Source organism: Pygocentrus nattereri, chromosome 27, assembly GCF_015220715.1.
Source record: "Pygocentrus nattereri isolate fPygNat1 chromosome 27, fPygNat1.pri, whole genome shotgun sequence".
Lineage (NCBI taxonomy): Eukaryota > Metazoa > Chordata > Actinopteri > Characiformes > Serrasalmidae > Pygocentrus > Pygocentrus nattereri.
This window is the reverse complement of record NC_051237.1, coordinates 4618554-4640105: the sequence shown is the minus strand read 5'-3', so window position 1 is coordinate 4640105 and position 21552 is coordinate 4618554. Positions and strand designations below refer to the sequence as shown.

Genomic DNA, 21552 nt, shown 5'->3' with positions numbered 1-21552 from the left:
AAGCTTTCTGTGTGTGCATTGTATTGTTTAGCGTGAGAGACAGTGCTAGGTCGGAGGAAAACAACTGCCTCATACTGTCCATCTGCAGTAGCATGAACTAGGAGTGTAAAACTAAATGCATTTTTTGATTTTTACAGTCTACATCATGTCACTAACAAGTAGTGAACGCTTGGATACATTTTATTGTATTCTAAGTCTTTTTTAAGATGGCCTTATACAGGGGTCACCAATCCTATCCACAAAGGCCTGGTGTGGTTACAGGTTTGAATTCCAACTTAGCAGGAGCACAACCTCATATAACTAAAGAAAATAAAAAAGATTTAAAACTGAAACCAACTGATTAAACATGTAGAATCAAGTGTTCTGCTTGATATAAACTTGCAGCCACACTGGCCCATTGTGGATACGATTGGTGATCCCTGAGCTAATAGGTTTAAGCCTAACTTAACATTTTAATTTTATCTTTTTACGTGTCACTGTATAGTTGATAGTATTTGTCTGTGTTTTAATGTTCACTCATTTCATTTGGCTAATGCTTTAATCATTTTTTAGTGTTATGTGTTCACCAAGCTAACAGTGATGTATCTGAACTTGCCCAGTCTGGTTTTAATACTAGTTGTAGTGGTACTAGCCTAAATGTGGACATCTGAAGCTTGTCAGGCGTTCTGGAAACTTTGTATGCAGTTTTACAGTTAATCTTCCAGTAAACACCTTGCTCTGAATATTACTGGGTTAGCTTGTTAGCAGTTTGCCAAAGTGATTGTTAAACAAAGCTCTGTCATATTTATTGTGCTTTTTCCCATATGCATGTAGATTCTGACACATTTTGGACAGCAAACATGCATGTATTACAAGCTCCTGTGTTTTTTCCTTCTGCAAGCCAGGCTTTGCCTAAGTGTTCTGCTTTTTACAGTAGGGAAATGCAGAGCCTGTATAAAAATCAGATTATGACAGACTGTTAGTTGATTAAGTATTGAACAAAGAGATACTAGCAGTACTATCATATGCTCAGAAAAGCATATTTTGACAATTTATCACAATAACAATGATATTTTAACAACATCCTACTGGCTTGCCTTACGGTAAATAGACCCAACCTGACAGTTTATTTGATTTGATTTCACTTGACTGTGATTTTGTAATCTTTAAAAGCGTATGCATGGTTTGTTAGTGTCTATTTAGGTCCTTTATTTTTATACCTAACTCATGTTACTTCACTAATAACCCTGTTTACTTGAATAGTCCGATTATCGATAGCTTGCTCATTTACGAAAATAATGCATAATGATGGCCCTAATCTGTGTATTCTTGCAATAAATCTTGACTCAAATGAGTTTAACTTTCTTCATTCCCATCTCTCCCCCTGTCTTTATTCATATGTGAGGGAGAGAGAGGAGGAGATGGCCAGAGTTGTTTTCATCCTATCCTGTCATTTCAGTTCCACACAGTCAGGCCTTTTCTCCTCCTCCCACACTCACTCACTCTCTCTTTCGGTCTTTCTCTGCCCTGCCCTAATTCCTCCTGAGTCACAAGCCCCTAAATGAGATTGTGATGTGTAATTGGAGAGAAAAGTCCTGTTTTCTTCAGCTCTTTTTGCATGTCCACTGGGACAGAGTGTTCTTTCTCGGCCGATGCCTGCACTTCATCCAATTTATGCATGTCCTCTAGTGTACAACACTTCACTCAAAGTAGCGGATATGCAAATAAGTAGAGTTACTGGAGTGGGATTAGCTTGTTTTACTTACTCATTTTATGAATATTTAAATGAACCAGCTTCCCTGAACAACAATATTTAGTTTGATTAAGGAAGTAGCAAAATGCACTCAATCAGTCTTTGTTTAGCGACCTATGTTGGGAATTTTCAGCAACAGTTATCAAATTGGAGTTATCTTGGAGTGATTTTGTTGTTTTGTTGTTGTTTTAGTAATTATTAATATAAGATGGTGGAACCAAAAAAAGTTACAAATATAGAAATAACTCAGTTTTGTTTGTCAGACTGCTGTAATGACACTGTTTTAACATTTTGCAACTTCTGCAAATACTGTCTAATTTTTTTCTATATTTGGAGTTCATACCTGAAGATGACAACAGGAAAGCACAGATTAGCTGTGGGAGTCTCTTGGTTGCTAGACTGCTGTGAGTCAAAGCTGCTCATTTGGCCTTTTGTCATCATGGCAGTGGAATCAGGTGCTTTTGTTGCTTCACTGTGGGAAAATGGGCCTCTGCCTCTCTGGCCTTCTGTGGATCTTTGTCTCTTACTTGGCACATGCAAAAGGCCAGTCTGTGTCCAGTAGGGGCTGTATTCCCTGAATGAGATGCTGTAGTTTATGACCTTCTCTATTAGTTAGTTTTGCTTGTATTTGCACATAAATGTGTATTTTATTACACTTGGCTGGTGTGAAACAAGGGTGTCTTAACATGAGTGTTTTGCCAAAGACACACTGTTAAGTATGCAGTAGGTAGAATTATAGAAACATTGAAAATAGCAACTGACAAACTAGCATGTTGGCATTCAGGAGAAAATATCTCATGTTACTTATCAACATTCAGCGTTGTACCGGTTAGCTCTAGTTTTAGCTCATGATCTCTGAAGGGGCAGCCTGTTTTAGGTATCTAAGCACGTTATTTAAAACTGTTTATCTTGGCAATAAATGTGTTTGTGCTTGCGAAACCCCATATATTATTAGAATAAGTGCAACTAAAACAAATACAGTGAAAAGTAACAAGAATTCCTTGTTTTTAAAAAAGGCTATATTTCTGATGAACTTTTATTGCTCAAATTTAAATCTAGTAAATTTGATTTAAAAAGCTAATTTGCAGGTACTTTAAACTTTTGCACTTTAGCAGTAATATTTTTTGAAAAACTGAATAAAAAAGTGTGAATGCTATATGAGTGTTTGTTTTCTTAAAGCAAAAGGCAGATGAGAGGAGAACTGTATGCTGCTTACTAAGCTGGCATGCCATGGGCCTCTGGAAAGCCTCAAAAAAGAGAAATCAATTTGCAAGCAGGAAATGTACTTGTTGTTTTTTCTTGACTTTTCTGAGTAGACATCAGCATGTAGGCTGACTTTATAGTAGCTGTCGCCTGTTCAGCTGTTGTGCTTTATGGTGGTCTATTACACCAAGGCGGATTAGATTACGTAACATTAAGACGCTTATGATATTTATTTATTTATTTATTTATTTATGTCATGAATGGGATTATTGTTTGGAACACAAGTTGATGTGAGCAGTGTCCAGTGATTCCCAGGAAACCACTCTACAGGATCGATATTTGATGGAGGTAAGCTGCATAGATCTGTCATAGGTGGTGTAAAGTACAAAGATTTTTTGCATTATGTTTTCATGAGAGTGCTTGTCCTTTCACTCCTTCACTCATGCGCAGTGTTCAGCAGGCCTACGCCCTGGTGCTTGCTGGCCTGGCCTCACCTGTTTGGCTACTCCCTTTAATAACAGAAATTGCACAGGCTTTTGTCTTGTGGCAGCAATAATGCACTTCAGGCCCAGTTTGTGCGCTAAGCAGTTAATTTTATAGCACACAACTCAGAACACCTTTTAGATTACTGGTTAAAGGAGTGAGGGCAAATCTGTAATCCACGTTTGCCCCTGTTCTGAAATGTAAGCCACTGTTGAATGTTAAAGGTGCTCACATGCCTGCGGTATTCCAGAAAAACTGGCTCGCTTTTGGAACTCCACAGACGTTATGTAAATAATGTAATTGGTAAGGAAGTAAGAGATGTGTGGGATGTTTTTAAGAAATGGAAAATATTTAGCATTTTTCCCACACTGGACTGGATTTTTGATTGGTTTCATTGTTCAACCTGCAACTTTTTTGTTGTATCATCGGATGCTGGAGCCCATCCCAGCTGACACTGGGTGGAAGGCAGGACACACACCCATTGTAGGGCAGACAGACATATACATTCACACACGCACACCTAGGGGCAATTTAGAGAACCTGGAGGAAGTAAGGTCAAGTACTGATGTTAAATTGCTTTATCAACTGATGAAGAACATTTTCCTTCTGTGCAATGAGGTATTTTTGAGTGAAACATGGCTTCAAGGGAAGCCATGAGTATGGTCACTTAATGTTGGATGGTGGGAGATGGAAGTGAAGTGAAATATATGACATTATTGGTTAATATTATTTTTCCCTGAACACTGGTACACAGTGATGTAATCAAAAATCAAAAGATGTTTTTGAGGCGGGCAGTAAGGGATGATTACAGGAAAAGAAGAATTTTGTCTTTTAAACAATATATGAAAAATTATACTTAATATAACCAAGGACATAACCTAACAACGTCATAATGATCTGCTGACTTTGACTCTAGAAAGTTCTTGGATAATTAACTTTTACCTTCAGGTCCTGAGTTAAGTACACACTTCACCTCACATGAACTGTTCTTACACCACAATTGCATTAGCTGTGACAGATTTCTTACTGCTACTGTTCTTTCTGCTGCCTGTCATGCTCGTGTGTTTCATCTTACTCTGTTTTGGTGTGGCCACTTCCACACTGTAAACATCTGTGTGGCCTGAGCTGACCTTGACATGATTTAAGTTGGTTTGAGGAGGATGCCAATCTGATAGCTACTTGATGGCTTATTATAATAACAGAAGGCATCTTTGTGTCCAGAGAAACAATCATGTGAGGCACTGAAGGACAATGAGGTGGATGTCTGACTGGAAGTACCAGTGAGGTTTGGGTCTCATCAGATTAGAAAAGGGATGATTAAACCAGGCTGATTGGTACACAGTTCACACTCCTGTAGATTCACTACATTTCAGTTACTACTGAATTGTGAAAATGTCTGTCTTACACAAAATGATTATTTTTGATTATTGAGTTCGGCTGTCTGATTTGTGTCTGATAAGAATCCAGCACAGAGAAAAATCTGCATTAATAATGAGTGCTATTTTTGTTTTGGTCTGTGTTGGCTCGGCTGGTGTTACTGTATTTATTATATTTATAATATTCTATGGTGGTAAAGATGCACTGCATTGATGTGTCAGTGTGAATGTGGGATATATATGTATAGATATGTGTGTGTGTGTGTGTGTGTGTGTGTATGTATGCATGTTTTGAAAGTTTCATCCATTTTAATAGATGTGATTGCAAACATGTTCATTCAAGAGCTCCTTGCTGTAGATTGATGGCGACCTGCATGCTAAAAGCAGCCCTTGCATGAGAAGCTACAGGCTGCATGTGACTTCCAAAGCCATGTCCACATACTTAAAAAAAAGCATGTAGTCTTCTATTTTCATGCTTTGTTTCATCTGAACCACTGGGACACTTCAGCTGTATGGAAAATACTGCAAATTTAAAGACACTCTGGGGAAACAGCTTTTGACAATAAGTGAACATTATGTATATGTATTGTTTAGTGTTATTTAGCAAGCTGTTTAAATGTTAATTCTCTAGTTCTCTTTCAGTCTTTTATCAACACATTGTTATTTTACTTATGAATAATTGATGATTTGCGAATACATCACACTATCATAAAGGGCTAATTAATATTACATTTGAGATTTTACTGTATTAATATATACAAATATGTGCTAATTATTTAACATCTCTAAAGTGGTAATATAAAAAAGACAACTTTGTAGGTGTATTTTCTTCAGTGCCATGTTGCATTGTGTAAATAGTTCCTCTTGTCACATTTTCATGTTAAATTTATTTTTAATATTTCTGAATGTACCAAAGCCATTTGGCTGAATTATGATGAAATCATTTCCTAAAGTATTATAATCCAGTTGGTGTGGTCAAAGATCAAGATCTGCACCTCTGTATTAGTCACTTTTCTGATATATGTATGTGTGTGTGTGTTTGTTGTAGGTGATTGAATCTCTGGGCATTATGATATATAAAGCTCTGGACTATGGGCTGAAGGAGAATGAGGAGAGGGAGCTCAGTCCTCCTCTGGAGCAGCTCATTGACCTCATGACCAACATGACAGACACAGAGTCAGATCCCTGCCCTGATGAGGGCTACGAAGCCACTGAGGAAGAAGATGAGGGGGAGGAAGATGAGGGCAAGGAAGAGCCAGAGGAGGTCTCCAGTATACGTGGCTACCGTGACATCATAATGGTAAGGGATATTTCATTTAGCAGAAGGTCACTGAGAGAAAACTGTTATATTTTGGATGTGGAAAAATAGTGTAAATTAGATTTTTGTGTGAAGTGGCAACAGAAGAAGCTGACAGTAGTGGCAAGATGCTGCAGATGTTGAAATTAGGTCATGCTTCACTTAAATGGAGAATTTTTGGTGCAGAACTCCTTGACAGCATTCAGATTTGAATTGACTTATGTAAGTTTTATTTCATTACAAATGTATGCACATATTCAGTGTTGTCATCATATGCTATTACCTGTGCCTCCTTGCTCATCCATTATTGCACTGCCTTTTTTTTATCTCAGGATATATTTCTAGTTGTATATATGCCTGTAGATAGTTTATTTATTTATTTTTTGTATATATTCTTGATTCCATATTGTACCACCCTTATTATTATAACTGTGCACTGAAGAGCAATGAGGTGGAGGTTTCTTTTAGCTCCTATTCATTAAACTGGCTCCTTCAGGCTCCCGCTAGCTCAGTTTTCTTACTGAAACTCACCACTGAGTTTTGCCTTGCTGCTAGTTATTTATATGCTGTAATAAGTATATCAACAGCAGCTGTGGATTTAGCTGTTTACTAACCAAACTGCACTCTGCGATGGAAAAAGGGCCGCCTTGTGTTACATTCATAGGCCAGTGGTACAGAGTTTCTTTTCTGTATGCATGTGAACTGAGCTGCTCTGGAATAGAATTAACATCCAGTAAGCAGCGTAACGGTCATGCTAGGTCAGAACAACGGCAATATGAGGTGTAGCATGAGGCCTGGTTAGGTAACTCTGTGGCCTTTTTGTCTCAGCCTTCGCTGCTGAGCTCCAGTGAAATGGAGCTGGCTAAGAGAAATCAAATGATATGGCCAGTCTGATTCTCCTAATTTAACTCTAACTTTGCTTCCATGGTGCTGAGGTGCCAAAGGGATGGAGGTTATTTTTACTTGACTGTGTTTGAGTGGGTGCATGTTGGGTGAAGAGAATGAAGGGAAAAAGCATCCCCCTTGAAGTTACACAGCTCAGTCACTGTCTGAGTGCATTTATCTGGAATGATGGAAGAGAAAATGCAGACTTAAGGTGACCGAGCTTCTTCCAAGTGAGCTTAAGGTCCCTTACTTTGACTCCATATCTCATCATGCATACTGACTAAGGGTGGGTGTTATAGCAAAAATGTAGCATCACAGTACTTTGCAGACATTTTCATGATTCATATACTACTGTGCTTTTGTTTATTTTACCAGTCTAGATGGCCATTAAAAACAATTTATTCATTTTTCAGAAGATATTTCTGATTAGATTAGATCCAAGACAATCCACTTGCATAAGGAAGGTGAAAGTCAAATGAGAGAAAGTGAAATTTTAAACAAAACCAAAGCTCAAAAACCAAAACTGGCACCTTCAGGTAAACAGTGCTTAAAGCTTTCATCATTGAGAGAGAGAGAGAGAGAGAGAGAGGAGAAAATCAAGCTCCACTTTTGCTACAGATCTGAAAAAATCCACAGGTGTTTCTGTGAGAGGACACTATGGGTCTGAAAGAATGTGTAGCTGTCCAGGAGCTGTTACTGAGCAAAGGAAGCAGACAAAGAAGAAGAAAATTGACAAAACAAATGCAGAAGTTGCTGGTTTTCTCAAAACAATTGTGAACCTGTTTCATGAATTCCTTGTTAGGCACTCTGAATAGTTCTAACTGGAAGCGGAACAGGTTTTAAAGGTCATATGCTCTTTTCTCTAAATGTTACTGTTCAGAAAATTTTCCTAGTAAAGATCCTCAGAGTAGACATGAGTCCTTCAGCCATGTCAGACATTCCTGAACAGGGCAGAGCACAGCAAAGTATGGGGGAAAATGCTATTGAGCCGGTTGGAGGTGTTGGTAGTGAGCCTAAAAACATCAAGGCTTCATTCAGTCATGTGTTATGCTTTTATGGTAATGACTTAGAGACTTGCATCAAGTCTGACTCAAATCTTTGTTTAGAGCTGCCAATTATTCAGGCTTTGGGTTGGGTGACCACAAGAATGTGTTTAACAACATAACCATCTGAGTGGCTGAACAAAATGTACTCATCAGACACAGTCATGATGAATGTCTAGGGATTGGTTGACTGGACATGGAATTTAGACCAAATGTAAAGACGATTTATATATTGGCAGAATAGTAGCTTGTGCTTTAATCCAAAACACACATTCTAGACCACTGACACAGCTCCCTGTATTACCTGTATTTTACGAAGTCGCTGACAAAGAGCCTTTCAGTGCCCCTGACTGATTGAATCTCCATTGTCTAAATGTCTGATGGGTTCATAGACGTCACACAGTGTAGGTGGCTCTGTTTTGGGAACCAGTAATATCAACAACAGTTTGTTTGCTGTGGCTACAAAGGCGGCAGAAAACAAAAGTGACCCGATATTTTATTTCTAAGCAAGTGTTCTCCCCTTAATCGTTATCTGTAGATAACTGGTTATTATATAGATGCTGGTTAGATATGGATGTAATGATTATTTTTGCTACCATTAGCCAGCTTGCTTATATACCACAGGATATATTTTAGGGCACATTCCCAAGAGTCTGAAATTGTTTACCTACCTCTCACTGACTTGTAATAGTCAGAAAGTGTCTTCTGAAACCTGCATTTAAAAAGGGGCTCAGTACCATTTCAGCAAGCAAGCCATGGATGCTGTTTCAGTGTTAACGAATGGTGAATTGTTATTAGAATTCTGTGCCAGACATGGATTGTCCATAACGAACACCAAGTTCTTGTTCAACTTTATCGTTGCATCTGACTTGGAACCATATGTTCTGGGTGAAGAGAGGTGCTGAGCTGTCAACTGATCCAACATCTGGTGGTGAGTTGGATCAGGTGGCAGGGAAGACTGATGATCAGACCTGGTAGGGTGAGGGTGTGCTAGGAATGTCGGAGGCCCCTGTTTGGAATGATTTCAACTTCCACCTCTGGGAGAGCTTTTCTCGTGTCCCGGAGGTAGGGGACATGGAGTCTGAATGGACCCTGTTCAAAACCTCCATTGTGGAAGCTGACAGGCATAGCTGTGGCCAAAAGCTTGGTGGTGCCTGTCAGGGCGGTAACCCAAAAACCCCTGGTGGACACCGGTGGTGAGGGAGGCTCTCAAGCTGAAGAAAGAGGCCTTTAGGGACTGGATGGCCCAAAGGACTCCAGGCTCAGCGGATAGGTACAGAAAGGTGGCAGCCACAACAGTGGCAGAAGCAAAATCTAGGGCATGGGAGGAGTTTGGTGAAGCCATGGGAAAACACTTTCGGTCTGCCTCAAGGAGGTTTTGGACAACTGTCCGGTGACGCAGGAGCAGTCGGGGTGGCTGTGCCCAAGCTTCAAATGAGGATATTGTCGGTTGGTGGAAGGAGCACTTTGGGGAACTCCTTAATCCGGGAGACATGCCTCCCTTGCAGGAGTCAGGGCCAGAGACCTCTCGTGTGTCAAGCTCCATTTCCCTGGTGGAGGTCACTGCAAGCTGCTCAGTGGCAAGGCATAGGGGGTGGATGAGATCCGTTTGGAGATGCTTAAGGCTCTGGATATTCTGGAGCTGTCGAGGCTAACACGCCTCTGCAATGTTGCATGGACCTCGGGAACAGTACCCTTGGACTGGCAGACTAGGGTGGTGGTCCCTATTTTTAAAAAAGGGGACTGGAGGGTGTGTGCCAACTATCGGAGTGTCACACTGCTCAGCCTTCCTGGGAAAGTCTATGCCAAAGTGGTGGAAAGGAGACTTCGACCGATAGTTGAACCTTAGATTGAGGAAGAACAATGCGGATTCTGTCCCAGCCATGGAGCAATGGACCAGCTTTTCACCCTCTCATGGATTGTTGAAGGGGCATGAGTGTTTGCCAACCCAGTCTACATGTGTTTTGTGGATTTGGAGAAAGCCTACGACCGTGTTCCCTGAGATATTTTGTATCTTGTTCCCTGAGATATTTGATATCTTGTGGGAGGTCCTCCGGGAGTATGGGGTGGTGGGGTTACTATTCTGGGCTATTCAATCTCTGTACTCCCAGAGTGAGAGCTGTGGTTGTATACTCAGCATTAAGTCAGACTCTTTCAGTGTTGGCGTTGGACTCGGCCAGGATTGTGCCATGTCTCCACTCCTCATGACCTTCGTGGACAGGGTGTCAAGGTGTAGCCGTGGTCAGGAGGGCATTATGTGTGGAGGCCAGAGGGTGGCATCTCTGCTATTTGCAGATGATGTTGTTCTTTTGGCTGGATCACTTGGATGCCTCCAGTGTTAACTGGAGCGGTGTGCAGCTAAGTATGAAGCGGTTGGTATGCAGATTAGCACCTCCAAGTATGAGTCATGGTCTTAGCCCAGAAAAGGATGGCATGCCCACTCCAGGTATGGGGAAAGGACTTGCCCCAGGTGGAGGAGTTTAAGTATCGTGGGATCTTGTTCACGAGTGATGAGAAGAGGGATTGTGAGATCGGCTGCAGGCTGGGACAGGCGGCAGCAGTAATGCCGTCACTGTACTGGACTGTAGTCGTGAAGAGGGAGTTGAGACGTAAAGTGAAGCTCTCTGTTTACCGGTCAGTCTACATCCCGACCCTCACCTATGGCCATGAGCTGTGGGTAATGACCGAAAGAATGAGATTGTGAATGCAAATGGCGGAAATGAGCTTTCTTCACAGGGTGGTGGGCTACACTCTATTTGATAGAGTGAGGAGCTCGGCCATCTGGAAGGAGCTCAGAATTGAGCTGCTACTCCTCCGCATTGAGAGGAGCCAGCTGAGGTGATTCGGGCATCTGATCTGGATGCCCCCAGGATGCCTCCCGGTGGGGGTGTACCAGCCACAGCCTACAAGACCCTGGGGTTGTCCTAGGACCAGCTGGAGGGATTGTATCTCCAAGTTGGCCTGGGAGCGGCTTAGGGTCCCCGGGAATGAGCTGGAGGAAGTTGTGGGGGACAGGGTCATCTGGGATTCTCTGCTCTCTCAACTGCTATTGCGACCTGGAATAAGCGGTTAACGATTTTTCATTTCATAAAAATTCAAATGTTTTCAATGGGTGATTGGTCTGGACTGCAGGCAGGCCAGTTTAGCACCTGGACACTTTTATTACAGAGCCATGCTGTAGTAAAACTTGCAGGATGTGGTTTGGCATTGTCTTGCTGAAATAAGCAAGACATTCTCTGAAACAGACATCATCTGAATGGGAGCACGTGTTGTTCTAAAACCTGTATATATTGTTCAGTGTTAATGATGCTTTCACAGATGTGCAAGTCACACATGCAAAGTAAGATAATAACCCCCCCCCCACCCCACCCCACCCCACTATCACAGGTGCTGGCATTTGTGAATGCAGCGACAAACTGTGTTCACAGACAGTGGCTTTGAGAAGTGTTCTTGAGCCCATGCAGTGATCTCCACTACAGAATCATGTCTGTTGTTACTGCAGTGCTGCTTGGGGGCCCAAAGATCATGGCCATCCAATATTGTTTTTTTGGCCTTCTCCCTTGCATGCAGAGATTTTTCTGTATTTCCTAAATCTTTTAACAATGTAGGTGATCTTTGCTATTTTATGTTGAGAAAGCGTTGTTCTTGAATTGTTGCACCATTTGCCTGTGCAGTCTTTCACAGAGTGGTGAACTTCTCATACTGGTGGCAGCTCAGTGCTTTGCAGATGTATAATGTAGCAATAATCTAAGAAATTAAAGTTGACTTTGATTTTCTATTATTGTAGGTGTTGTTCAGAAACAACAATATTATGGAGAATTTATTTATTTAGTTTTGTCTGTGCTGAACTGAAGTTAGTGTAAATGTGAATAATGGCTAGGAGTTAGAGAGGATTAAATTAAATCTCTAGTAAATTTATGTTTCAATAGAAAGCTCAATGTCCTTTTTAATATCACTTCATATTTTCTTATGTGAAACTCTGTGACTGGCACACCTGCCAACAGACCTCTTTCAAGATGATCTGATATCGTCTAGTCCTGATTCTGATAATGAAAATGAGGTGCTTTGGTCTGCTGTATAATATTGAATTACCAGACCTCTAAATGAATCTACTAGAGGAAGCATTTGCTTTATTTCAGTGGCTGTATGATCAATTACAAAGAAATCACTCCTGTGGTCCACCAATAATGGTAACTAAAAAGACACTTTTCTTTCTTCAGCTGTGCACGTCCCACCTCCCAAGTCCATTGGATGCTCCGAACCACTATCAGGCTGTGTGCCGGGCTCTGTATGCTGAGACCAGGGAGCTACGCACCTTCCTTGAGAAGATCAAGAGTGCCAAAGAGGTGATGTCCCTTATGTTATATCACATTACTGAATCGATGTCACGTGGTGCTGTATGTTAGAGATTTTATAATGGTTAGCACTGTACTGTAACACTGTACTGCTCAGCCTTGAGTGACTTACTGCTTTAATGAAATGGCAACAAAATACAAAATGATAAAACGCATCAAAGGTCAATAATATGTCACTAATAATTACAGTAATTAAAACAGTTTTGGTTGCCCATCAACATGGTGATCAAAGACTATTCCATGAATACCATCACTTTGTTTTTTTATATAGCATAACTTTGCACATTAATTCAGAATTCAGTTGATGTGTGGTTATATGTATTGGCTCAGCCAATCAGATTTTAGAACCATAAAAATCAGAATTCAATTGATTTATGTGGTTATACATATTGGCTCAGCCAATCAGATTTTAGAACCAGAAATATCCGTTTCAAGAAGTTCTACACAGTAACTCGCAGTAAATTCACTGCAAGATTTCTCAGTGCATCACCTCTGAAATTGAAATGGTCAGACAGCTCTCGTTCATAGGAAGCAATAGGAACTGCTGTATTCATCACTCTGCCTCAGCTTCTGGACCTTTCTGAGTTGCATCCTCTGTGGAAGGCAGAAATTGATGTAAACGAAAAAAGCAGTGCTGAGATCAGTTCCTTCCTCTGCTGAGGGAAGCAAGAGATCTGAATGATTACAGAGGTTCAGTTGCTGCTATATAAAACATTTTTAAATACATCCATGCATATAAGGTAATACTTGTGCTCACTGAATGTAGAAGACACCGCTCCAAAGGCTACAATCACTTAAGCAAGCAATGAGAAATACACTAGATTAAATTAGAAAAATCCATAAATTGCATAAAATGCTGGATGTTAATGTCCTGCAGTCTAACACAGAAACACAAACTAACAGCGTAATCAGCTGTGCAGTGTGTTTTGATTGGAGGCAGGGAGTAAGGTGGTGGTTCATATGAAGCATTTCACTCCAGAGTGCTGTATATCCATTTGTAACAATTTTGTATGTAACAGGCTTTGGGGGGGGGAAAAATAAAAACCGAAGTATAATGAAAAACATTTTTATATCTATAATAAATGTGATATCATAATGAAATATTGAACATTTTACACTATGTTGTGTATAATTTGTTATACTACAAATTACAACATTTAGAACAAGCAATTCTCCCACTACCACTCATGCCCTTTGTTCACTATTGTGGTGGTAATCATTGTAAGTATGTAATTACTTTTCAAGGCTTTATGCATCTGTAGGTGAGACAGGAAGGCTGGGGTAAGCCTTGTGCTTACTGACTGAGTTGTGTTACTCTATGGCTTTTTTTTCTCTGCTGTCCCACCCAGTAGCTGCTTAACATGGCTTAGTGAGAGGGTTTCCTCCAGCACTCTGTCCCACTCTGTCAGCTGTTTGCAGAGGGATTGGCTTGTTATCCGCTTCCTCGTGATTACTCTAAAGGCACTCGCCAGCAGACAGCATACCTCTCACCTCTGTTCGCGTAATGGGTTTGTGCTGGGTGTGCCAGTTTGCCTCGAGTCACTTGAAACTTTTTTTAGAGTTCTACCTCTGCCTTATGTGGAAGGGAGTTATGAGAGATTCTGCCTGAGAACTACCTAAGGCGTCTCAATGCTGCAGAACAATGTGTACAAAGCTACAGCAAGTACTTGTTTACCGGTACTCTGGGGCTGTGTATAAAACCCTTATTGTACCAGGTAAACTTGCCAGGTAGAGTTAGTATATTCTAAAGACACGGACTGTGTCAGGTGACAATATATAATAAACAATATAGGGTTGGCCACATTGACTTTTGTTATGTAATACAGTAACATTGACATGTAATTAGACATGTAAAGTCACTCATTATAGTAATTTTACAATGTATATTTAAAACCACCTTGAAATGGACAGCCTTGAGTGGCTTATTACTTTAGTGAAACAGCAGGAAGGACAATAATAAAGGACAGTACTATATACCAACAGTCAATCAATAATTGAATAATGAAAATATGAATAATATTATAGATAATAATAATCACAAAAAGGAATTACATTTACATTTTAGGCATTCAACAGACGCTCTTATCCAGAGCGACTTACAATTAGATCATTTTACACAGGTAGGCCAAGATGGTGTTTGGAGTCTTGCCCAAGGACTCTTATTGGTAGTGTAGGGTGCTTGCCTTGGTGTGGGATTGAACCCTAGTCTGCAGCATAGAAGGCAGAATTATTCTGAAGCTCATTAAAAAGGAGTGGTTTTGGTTCTCAAGAAACATTATTACATGAACAACACAATGTTATTTAATAACTTGATGCAGTAATACAGAATACAGCTAATATGTTCAGTGACATTCTTGTAACTTAGATTGTGGCTTAGCCAGATTTTAAAACTGTTTTATAATACTAATGAGGGGCTTCAGTATATTTGATGATTTACTGTATGAACAGTCTAGATTCAGGGCTTGTGTGTTGGCATATCAGTACAAAATGTGTTTATTCTGAAATACATAATCAAATAGCATGTACCCACCATGCACTTCAAACAGCTTCCCCTTATGGATGTTCCTAGGCGTTCAGCCAAGTAGTATGATTAGCACATTTGCTAAAACACATGACTAAATAAAACTGCAAACAGATTCTCACTTCCTGCATCCTACAGAAATAAACATTGAGCACAAATTGTAGGCAGCAGGCTGATGTGGGTGAGATGGAAGGTACTGCAGTGACTTCAGAGACTGTAGGATAGAAACAAGGTGGTGGAAGAAGTGATGGTTATATGGTGGAGGAATTGTAAAGCTGTGGAATCAGCATTTTCTCTCTAAGGCTTTCCTCTGATCTGAGGATGGCTGACAGAAAGAATCTGATCTGGTTCTGATGTTTCACATAGCCTCAGGCCACAGAAGACCCAGAATCCCTTTGTGGATATGCGTGCTTTATATGTATGAGAAGAACATTCTGCTCTCTGCAGCATTTCTGTTGAAAGATGACTGCACACTAGACAGAGGGGACGAAAAGAGGCTCAGTGCTTTACTGAAGTGAATTTTTGCATGTTGCTTTTTATGGTAACAGTACTGTTACTTAGGACTATGTACTAAGTGCTGAGGTGTGTTAAACAGCTGGAGTTTGGTTTGAGTGCTCAGCATCATTCATGTACATAATAAACATAGATCTCAAATGCATTACAAATATCTGCAGAAATTACCCCTGGTGAAACAAGGCTGTCAGGAGTAATTAATTAAACTTAGTAACTTGATTATCAAGAAATAAACAATTAAGATGCACCTTCTTTAAGTTTGTAGTGTTTATTTTGGGGATTGGACATTTGTATTTCATAATTTTAATTCTCCTAGATTTCGCTCTCTTAGAGTAAAAAGCAGAGCCTGATGAACACACTAATTTTATGCACTTTTTTGGTCTTATAGTGGTTTTATACTTGCGTAACAATAATAATGATAATAAACAGAGAATAAAATGAGTTGAAACTAGAGGTAGGTGTTACGGCAAAAATCTTATATCACTTCCATGGCCACAGGTGTATAAAACCAAGCACCTAGGCCTGCCGAGTGCTTCTACAAACATTTGTGAAAGAATGGGTCGCTCTCACGAGCTCAGTGAATTCCAGCGTGGTACTGTTATAGGATGTCAATTTCCTCGCTATTAAATATTCCACAGTCAACTGTCAGTGGTATTATAACAAAGTGGAAGTTATTGGGAACGACAGCAACTCAGCCACAAAGTGGTAGGCCACGTAAAATGACAGAGCGGGGTCAGCGGATGCTGAGGTGCAGAGGCTGGCAACTTTCTGCGAGTCAATCGCTGCAGACATCCAAACTTCATGTGGCCTTCAGATTAGCTCAAGAACAGTACGTAAAGAATTTTGGACAATTTCATGCTCCCAACTTTGTGAGAAGTTTGGGGATGACCACTTACTGTTCCAACATGACTGCGCACCAGTGCACAAAGCAAGGTCCATAAAGACATGGTTGAGTGAGTTTGGTGTGGAAGAACTTGACTGGCCTACACAGAGTCCTGACCTCAACCCAATAGAACACTTTTGGGATGAATTAGACTGTGAGCCAAGCCTTCTCGTCCAACATCGGTGTCTGACCTCACAAATGTACTTCTGAAAGAATGGTTAAAAATTCCCACAAGTACAATAAATGTGGTATTAATGTAGGATATTGCATCCCTCAACATGTTCAAAAGTTAAATGTGGGAATACGAATTTTGCGAGTCTTGCTAGCTCTGTCCTCATAGTTACCCTGTTATTCTAACTGTTTTACAGTGGTTCAGTGGGCTTGGCAGAAGTTCAGACAGTTAAAAAGCCACATTAGCTGTGCATTGATTGCTTCCTGCAGAGTTCAGTTCGATGTTGACACAATTTGACACGCTCTCACAACAGCACATATCAATGTACAGTCCAGGATGAATAAAACAACAAACACTTTTCTGCAGTTGTGCTAAGGCTGAATCCCTAGCCAGCTGAGTGAACTTTCATGCTGATTAAATTCTTCCTTTTCCTCTTCTTTCAGAATTTGAGGCGTATGGAGGGAGAGACTCCTGAGGAGCCTGTCAGAGATCTGAATGAACTGCAGAATGCTGATTGGGTATGAGCAAGCTTCTCACACAAGCCCACAGGAGCTTAAATATAGAAACCAGAATCTGACTCAGTGCTGAATGTGGGTGTTTTTGTATTAGTATAGGTTTATTGTCATCCCTTGTTGGCATATATAGTTGTTGTAATCGTTGGAGGCATTTAGGGCTACCTTGTTTGGAGCGGACCTATCAAACTTCTTCTTTTGTTCAGTCATTTTGACTGCTGTTGGATGTATTTTTACCATAGTCCACACCAAACGAGAGAATTCAGTATCAGAGCATGCTTTCTTCTTCATACAACAGAAGCAAAGACATGCATTTTTACGCATGTACATGTTGAAAATCTGAAGACATAATTAATGGACACGTCTGCAGATGTATGTGTTCTGATGTTTGTGTTTTTGTGTGGTGCAGGCACGGTTCTGGGTGCAGGTAATGAGGGATCTGAGGAACGGTGTGAAGCTGAAGAAGGTTCAGGAGCGTCAGTATAACCCTCTGCCCATCGAGTACCAGCTCACTCCGTACGAGATGCTCATGGATGACATCCGCTCTAAACGCTACAAACTGCGTAAAGTCATGGTGCGTGTGTTTTGTGCGTAATAAGTAATAATACATTTGCCTTTTACTTAAAAGATCCATATCATGGGAAACTGAATTTTCTCACTTTTGTGAAATAGGTTTGATGTAGTATCTTGACATTGTTAAAAAAGTCAAACGCATCTGGACTCCGGTGTTGAATTAATTGTTTCTGTGATGTCATGAAAACCCTTATATTTACATATATCTGCCTATTTTAGTCTTTACATCAGTTTAATGCCATCTGTTCTTGCTGATATTAAGGACTGTTCCAGTCAGAACAACGGTCCTTTGTATATTTCCATCTCTTATTCAGAGTGACTTTACAAATTGATCATTTTTAAGTAGGTGAAGATAGTGTTGGGCAAGACTCTTATTACTATAGTGTAGAGTGCTTGCCTAGGCTGGGCATTGAACCTAGGGCAGAGGTGTAACCCTCTACGCTATACCAGCCATATATGTTGCATATGTCAGACTGAAAGGCGCAGTACCAAAACAGCCCATTTTAAAGTATAGAAAGGTAGATGATTATGTAAAAATGAATTACGATTGTAAAAAAATCCACAAATTTTAAGTGGACATTTGGGGCGGATGAAATACAAGACAAATGTAGGATATGGGTTCTTTAAACTAGAGATTTGCATGATTGTTTTCAGTGGGCATAATCTTTAATTGATATTGTCTTTCATAGCCCATTAGGTTTATGTTAGTTTTAGCTTCTAACTTCACATTTTGAATGTTTGCCATGAATATTTGCCAGGGGTTTTCAGATGTAATCCTTGATATCATTTTATATCATTTTAATGAGCCTGCAGTGCTAATCTTTAGAAGTTATCTTTTGTGGCTGACCTAATGCCATGCTGCTGTTCCTGAACATAAAGTACTTGTTAATGGGCTCATATCCTACATCTTTCTTGTCTTTTTTTCCTGATGTCCAGTTATGGCATTTGTGTAGGGTTATGTGCATAGTCAAAATGCACTTTTACATGACCATTATCCAGCCTATTTTTATTCATTAGAATTAAACAGGTGTTTTTTGTTACTGTGCCTTTAAGACTGATCTATAAATGACCTCTATTGTGGTTGCCTGCCCTGTATTGCACTGTACTGAAACACTTCTGTTGGCTTATCAGGTGTGTGTGTGTGTATATATATATATATATATATATATATATATATATATATATATATATATATAATATGAATGTGCAGGTTTTCATGACACCACAAAAATATTGAATATTTTTTAAATATTAACGCAGGCTAATTTTGCACATTACCTTCCATATGTGGACTGGAGTGAATGGTACATTTTGAAACAGTGTTTACATATTACATCAAACTCAAAAAACAAACAAAAATAGTCCATACTTTGGGGCCCCTTTATAGCTACTGTAGTTAACTATGCTAAATTAGCACTTGTTATCTAGCTCATGCTAAAACTTCAGCCAGAAGGACTCTGTACTCTTAGTGATGTTAATTTATTATAATGAATCAGTTATTAGTTAATGAAGTTTTGGCTTCCACAATTGTTTGTTAAATCATTGACTGAATATTTGTTAATTTAATAATAATAATTTGTTAATCAAAATGTGTAAATATCTCAAATACTAATTAGACTAATTTACAGGAGCATGACAAGCATGTGCCATGGGTACCAAAATGCCCATGTGCATGTACTTATGGTCCACTAGCTTAAACTTACTCACTGAGATAATGAATGTGACAATATTGAGTTGATATTGAGTTGCTAACATAAGCTTACTAATTGGATCCTGGGATCAGTGCAATGCTGTAGGTAAGTTACTGTTTAGGACGGATATGTCTGCTTCAGTTTTTGGCGATCATAAGATCTAAATCAACCTTGATATTCGGACACATTTATATGGAACGTTTCATGTTAAAGGCAGAGGCGGCCTTTCTCTGAGAGCTATTGTAGGAACTTTTGGTTTCTCAAGTCATATAGGGAAGGCTGGTTTATCACTTTCCCCATTTCACCATTTCCTTGTCTGAGAGTAGGCCACATTTTGGTTCATAGCGTTCACTTTTAATGTTCTGTGTACCAGTCATTTACACAGAGCAATATTTGCTTTTCTTATCAGAAGATGACTTAGTTGTTCTTTAAGTTTAATGATAAGTTTTAATGGTATTTCACAAGGTCAAGTCCACTCTAGGACGTCAGAATACACGTTTGATTTTGCATATATGTAGAAAGAGCAGCAGTTTGAAGAACTGCCCCGTCATGGTTAATACCAATAAAAATGAAAGTGCTTGAGTAACTTGTGAAGTAATAGGTCAACTTTATTTGCGTTGCACACCTTTGTCCTCAGTAATTAATGCATGATTAACTGTGAGCAATGCTGTTGGTCAACATAAAATACTTTTTAAATTTTGTTTGACTTTGTAAACACAATCACAAAAACAGAAAATGCCTATAAGCCCATAGCACAGATTCTTCTTGGGTCACAAACCACAAGGTACTTTCTACAGGTACTGCGTGTTTTGCTTTGTTCCGAACCTGTCTGTTGTTGCAGCGGCACATTTTCGCACGATAGCGCTGGTGACCATGTTGCGTGAGGAGTGTGACCGTTGATCTTTGTTCTGATTCTCTTCTGCAGGTGAATGGTGACATTCCTCCCAGGTTAAAGAAGAGTGCTCATGAGGTCATACTAGAATTCATACGTTCCAGACCTCCTCTTAATCCTGTGAGTGTATACACACCCACAAACACACACACATACACACAAGCACACACACAAACGTGACATACTGTTTAAAAATGTAGACTTGCTTATTAAATCATAAATCATACTAAGTGATATTTACATACAATTTATTTACAATAGTAATTAATATTTTTTTCAATTTATACACATTACTGATTTTTATTGTTTGTTCTTTACACATTAAAAACTACCTATAGCATAGATTTAAGTGTAATAAACAACACACCTAGAAGCATTTTAATTCATTATTTCAAGGAGGGCCTGACTGTTATATCAGTAAGTGATAAATTGTGCCGCTTAGCAGTGTTGATGAACAAAATCCAGAAAAATAAAGATTTATCGGTGGTTCTGGGCTACAATATTATTTAAGACTGGAGTGTTTCTGTTGTTTGAGTTTAGGAAGTATGACAGGTGAGTATTAACAGTCATCAGTAAAGCGCTGTATAGCTATTGGATTACGTCTAAAATATAAATATAGAGTTACATATTATGACAATTGGTGTCATATCGACCACAACATTTTCATATTAGTCAGAGCCCAATTTGAAATATTTTGGGAACACCAAAAAATATTCAATGATAAATAATATACTGTAAATTTCTATTTACAGTTATTTTTATCAAGTTATCTGCCTTGAGATTTGATCATCACTTTTGAAACATTTTGTACATTTATACATTTGGCAAACACTCTAATCCAGAGTGACTTGCACTTCAATCATATTCCTGAGTGCATACTTGTAATGTGACTCTTTGTCAAGACAAAAGACAAGGGCTTGGAAATACTCTGCGTGCTTTTATGGAGTTACTATTGTAATCTGTGTGAATGTGTATCTGTCTTTAGGTCTCAGCTCGTAAGCTAAAGCCCCACCCTCCAAGACCCCCTAGCCTTCATGAGCGCATCCTGGAAGAGATCAAAGCTGAGAGGAAACTCAGGCCTGTCTCTCCTGATATGATCCGTAGGAGCCGGCTTGGTTAGTGCTCTTTCGCAATTTACATGTCCAGTTACATGAAAATGTCCACTTAGTTCCAGCACATCCTGTAATGCATACAGTTGTAAGCAAAAGTGTAAACCCCTCTGGTAAAATCTTACATATCCTCTTCAGAGAACACACTCAAATATGCTATTTTTTTATAAATTCAGGAACCCTTCAGTGTCTATTTATTTGCTGAGTGTAATATTTTGGATAAAATATAAAATGTGCCATAACTTCTGCACAGACCACATTTTATGTTTTGTTTTCCCCATTATATCACATTTAGTAAATAAAAAGTAACTG

The 21552-nt window shown here is 39.5% G+C and overlaps 1 protein-coding gene across 5 annotated transcripts in view; it reads left to right on the top strand.

Moving 5' to 3' along the window:
* The window catches only part of spire1a (spire-type actin nucleation factor 1a), a 52577-nt gene that overhangs the window by 19664 nt on the left and 11361 nt on the right, over positions 1–21552 (top strand). For all 5 annotated transcript variants that reach the window (XM_037535427.1, XM_017693356.2, XM_017693345.2 and 2 more), the window contains exons 3-8: positions 5843–6094; positions 12240–12365; positions 16907–16981; positions 17385–17549; positions 20165–20251; positions 21117–21246. In XM_037535427.1, coding sequence (XP_037391324.1) covers positions 5843–6094; positions 12240–12365; positions 16907–16981; positions 17385–17549; positions 20165–20251; positions 21117–21246 — 835 coding nt within the window. The remainder of the gene's footprint in view (positions 1–5842; positions 6095–12239; positions 12366–16906; positions 16982–17384; positions 17550–20164; positions 20252–21116; positions 21247–21552) is intronic.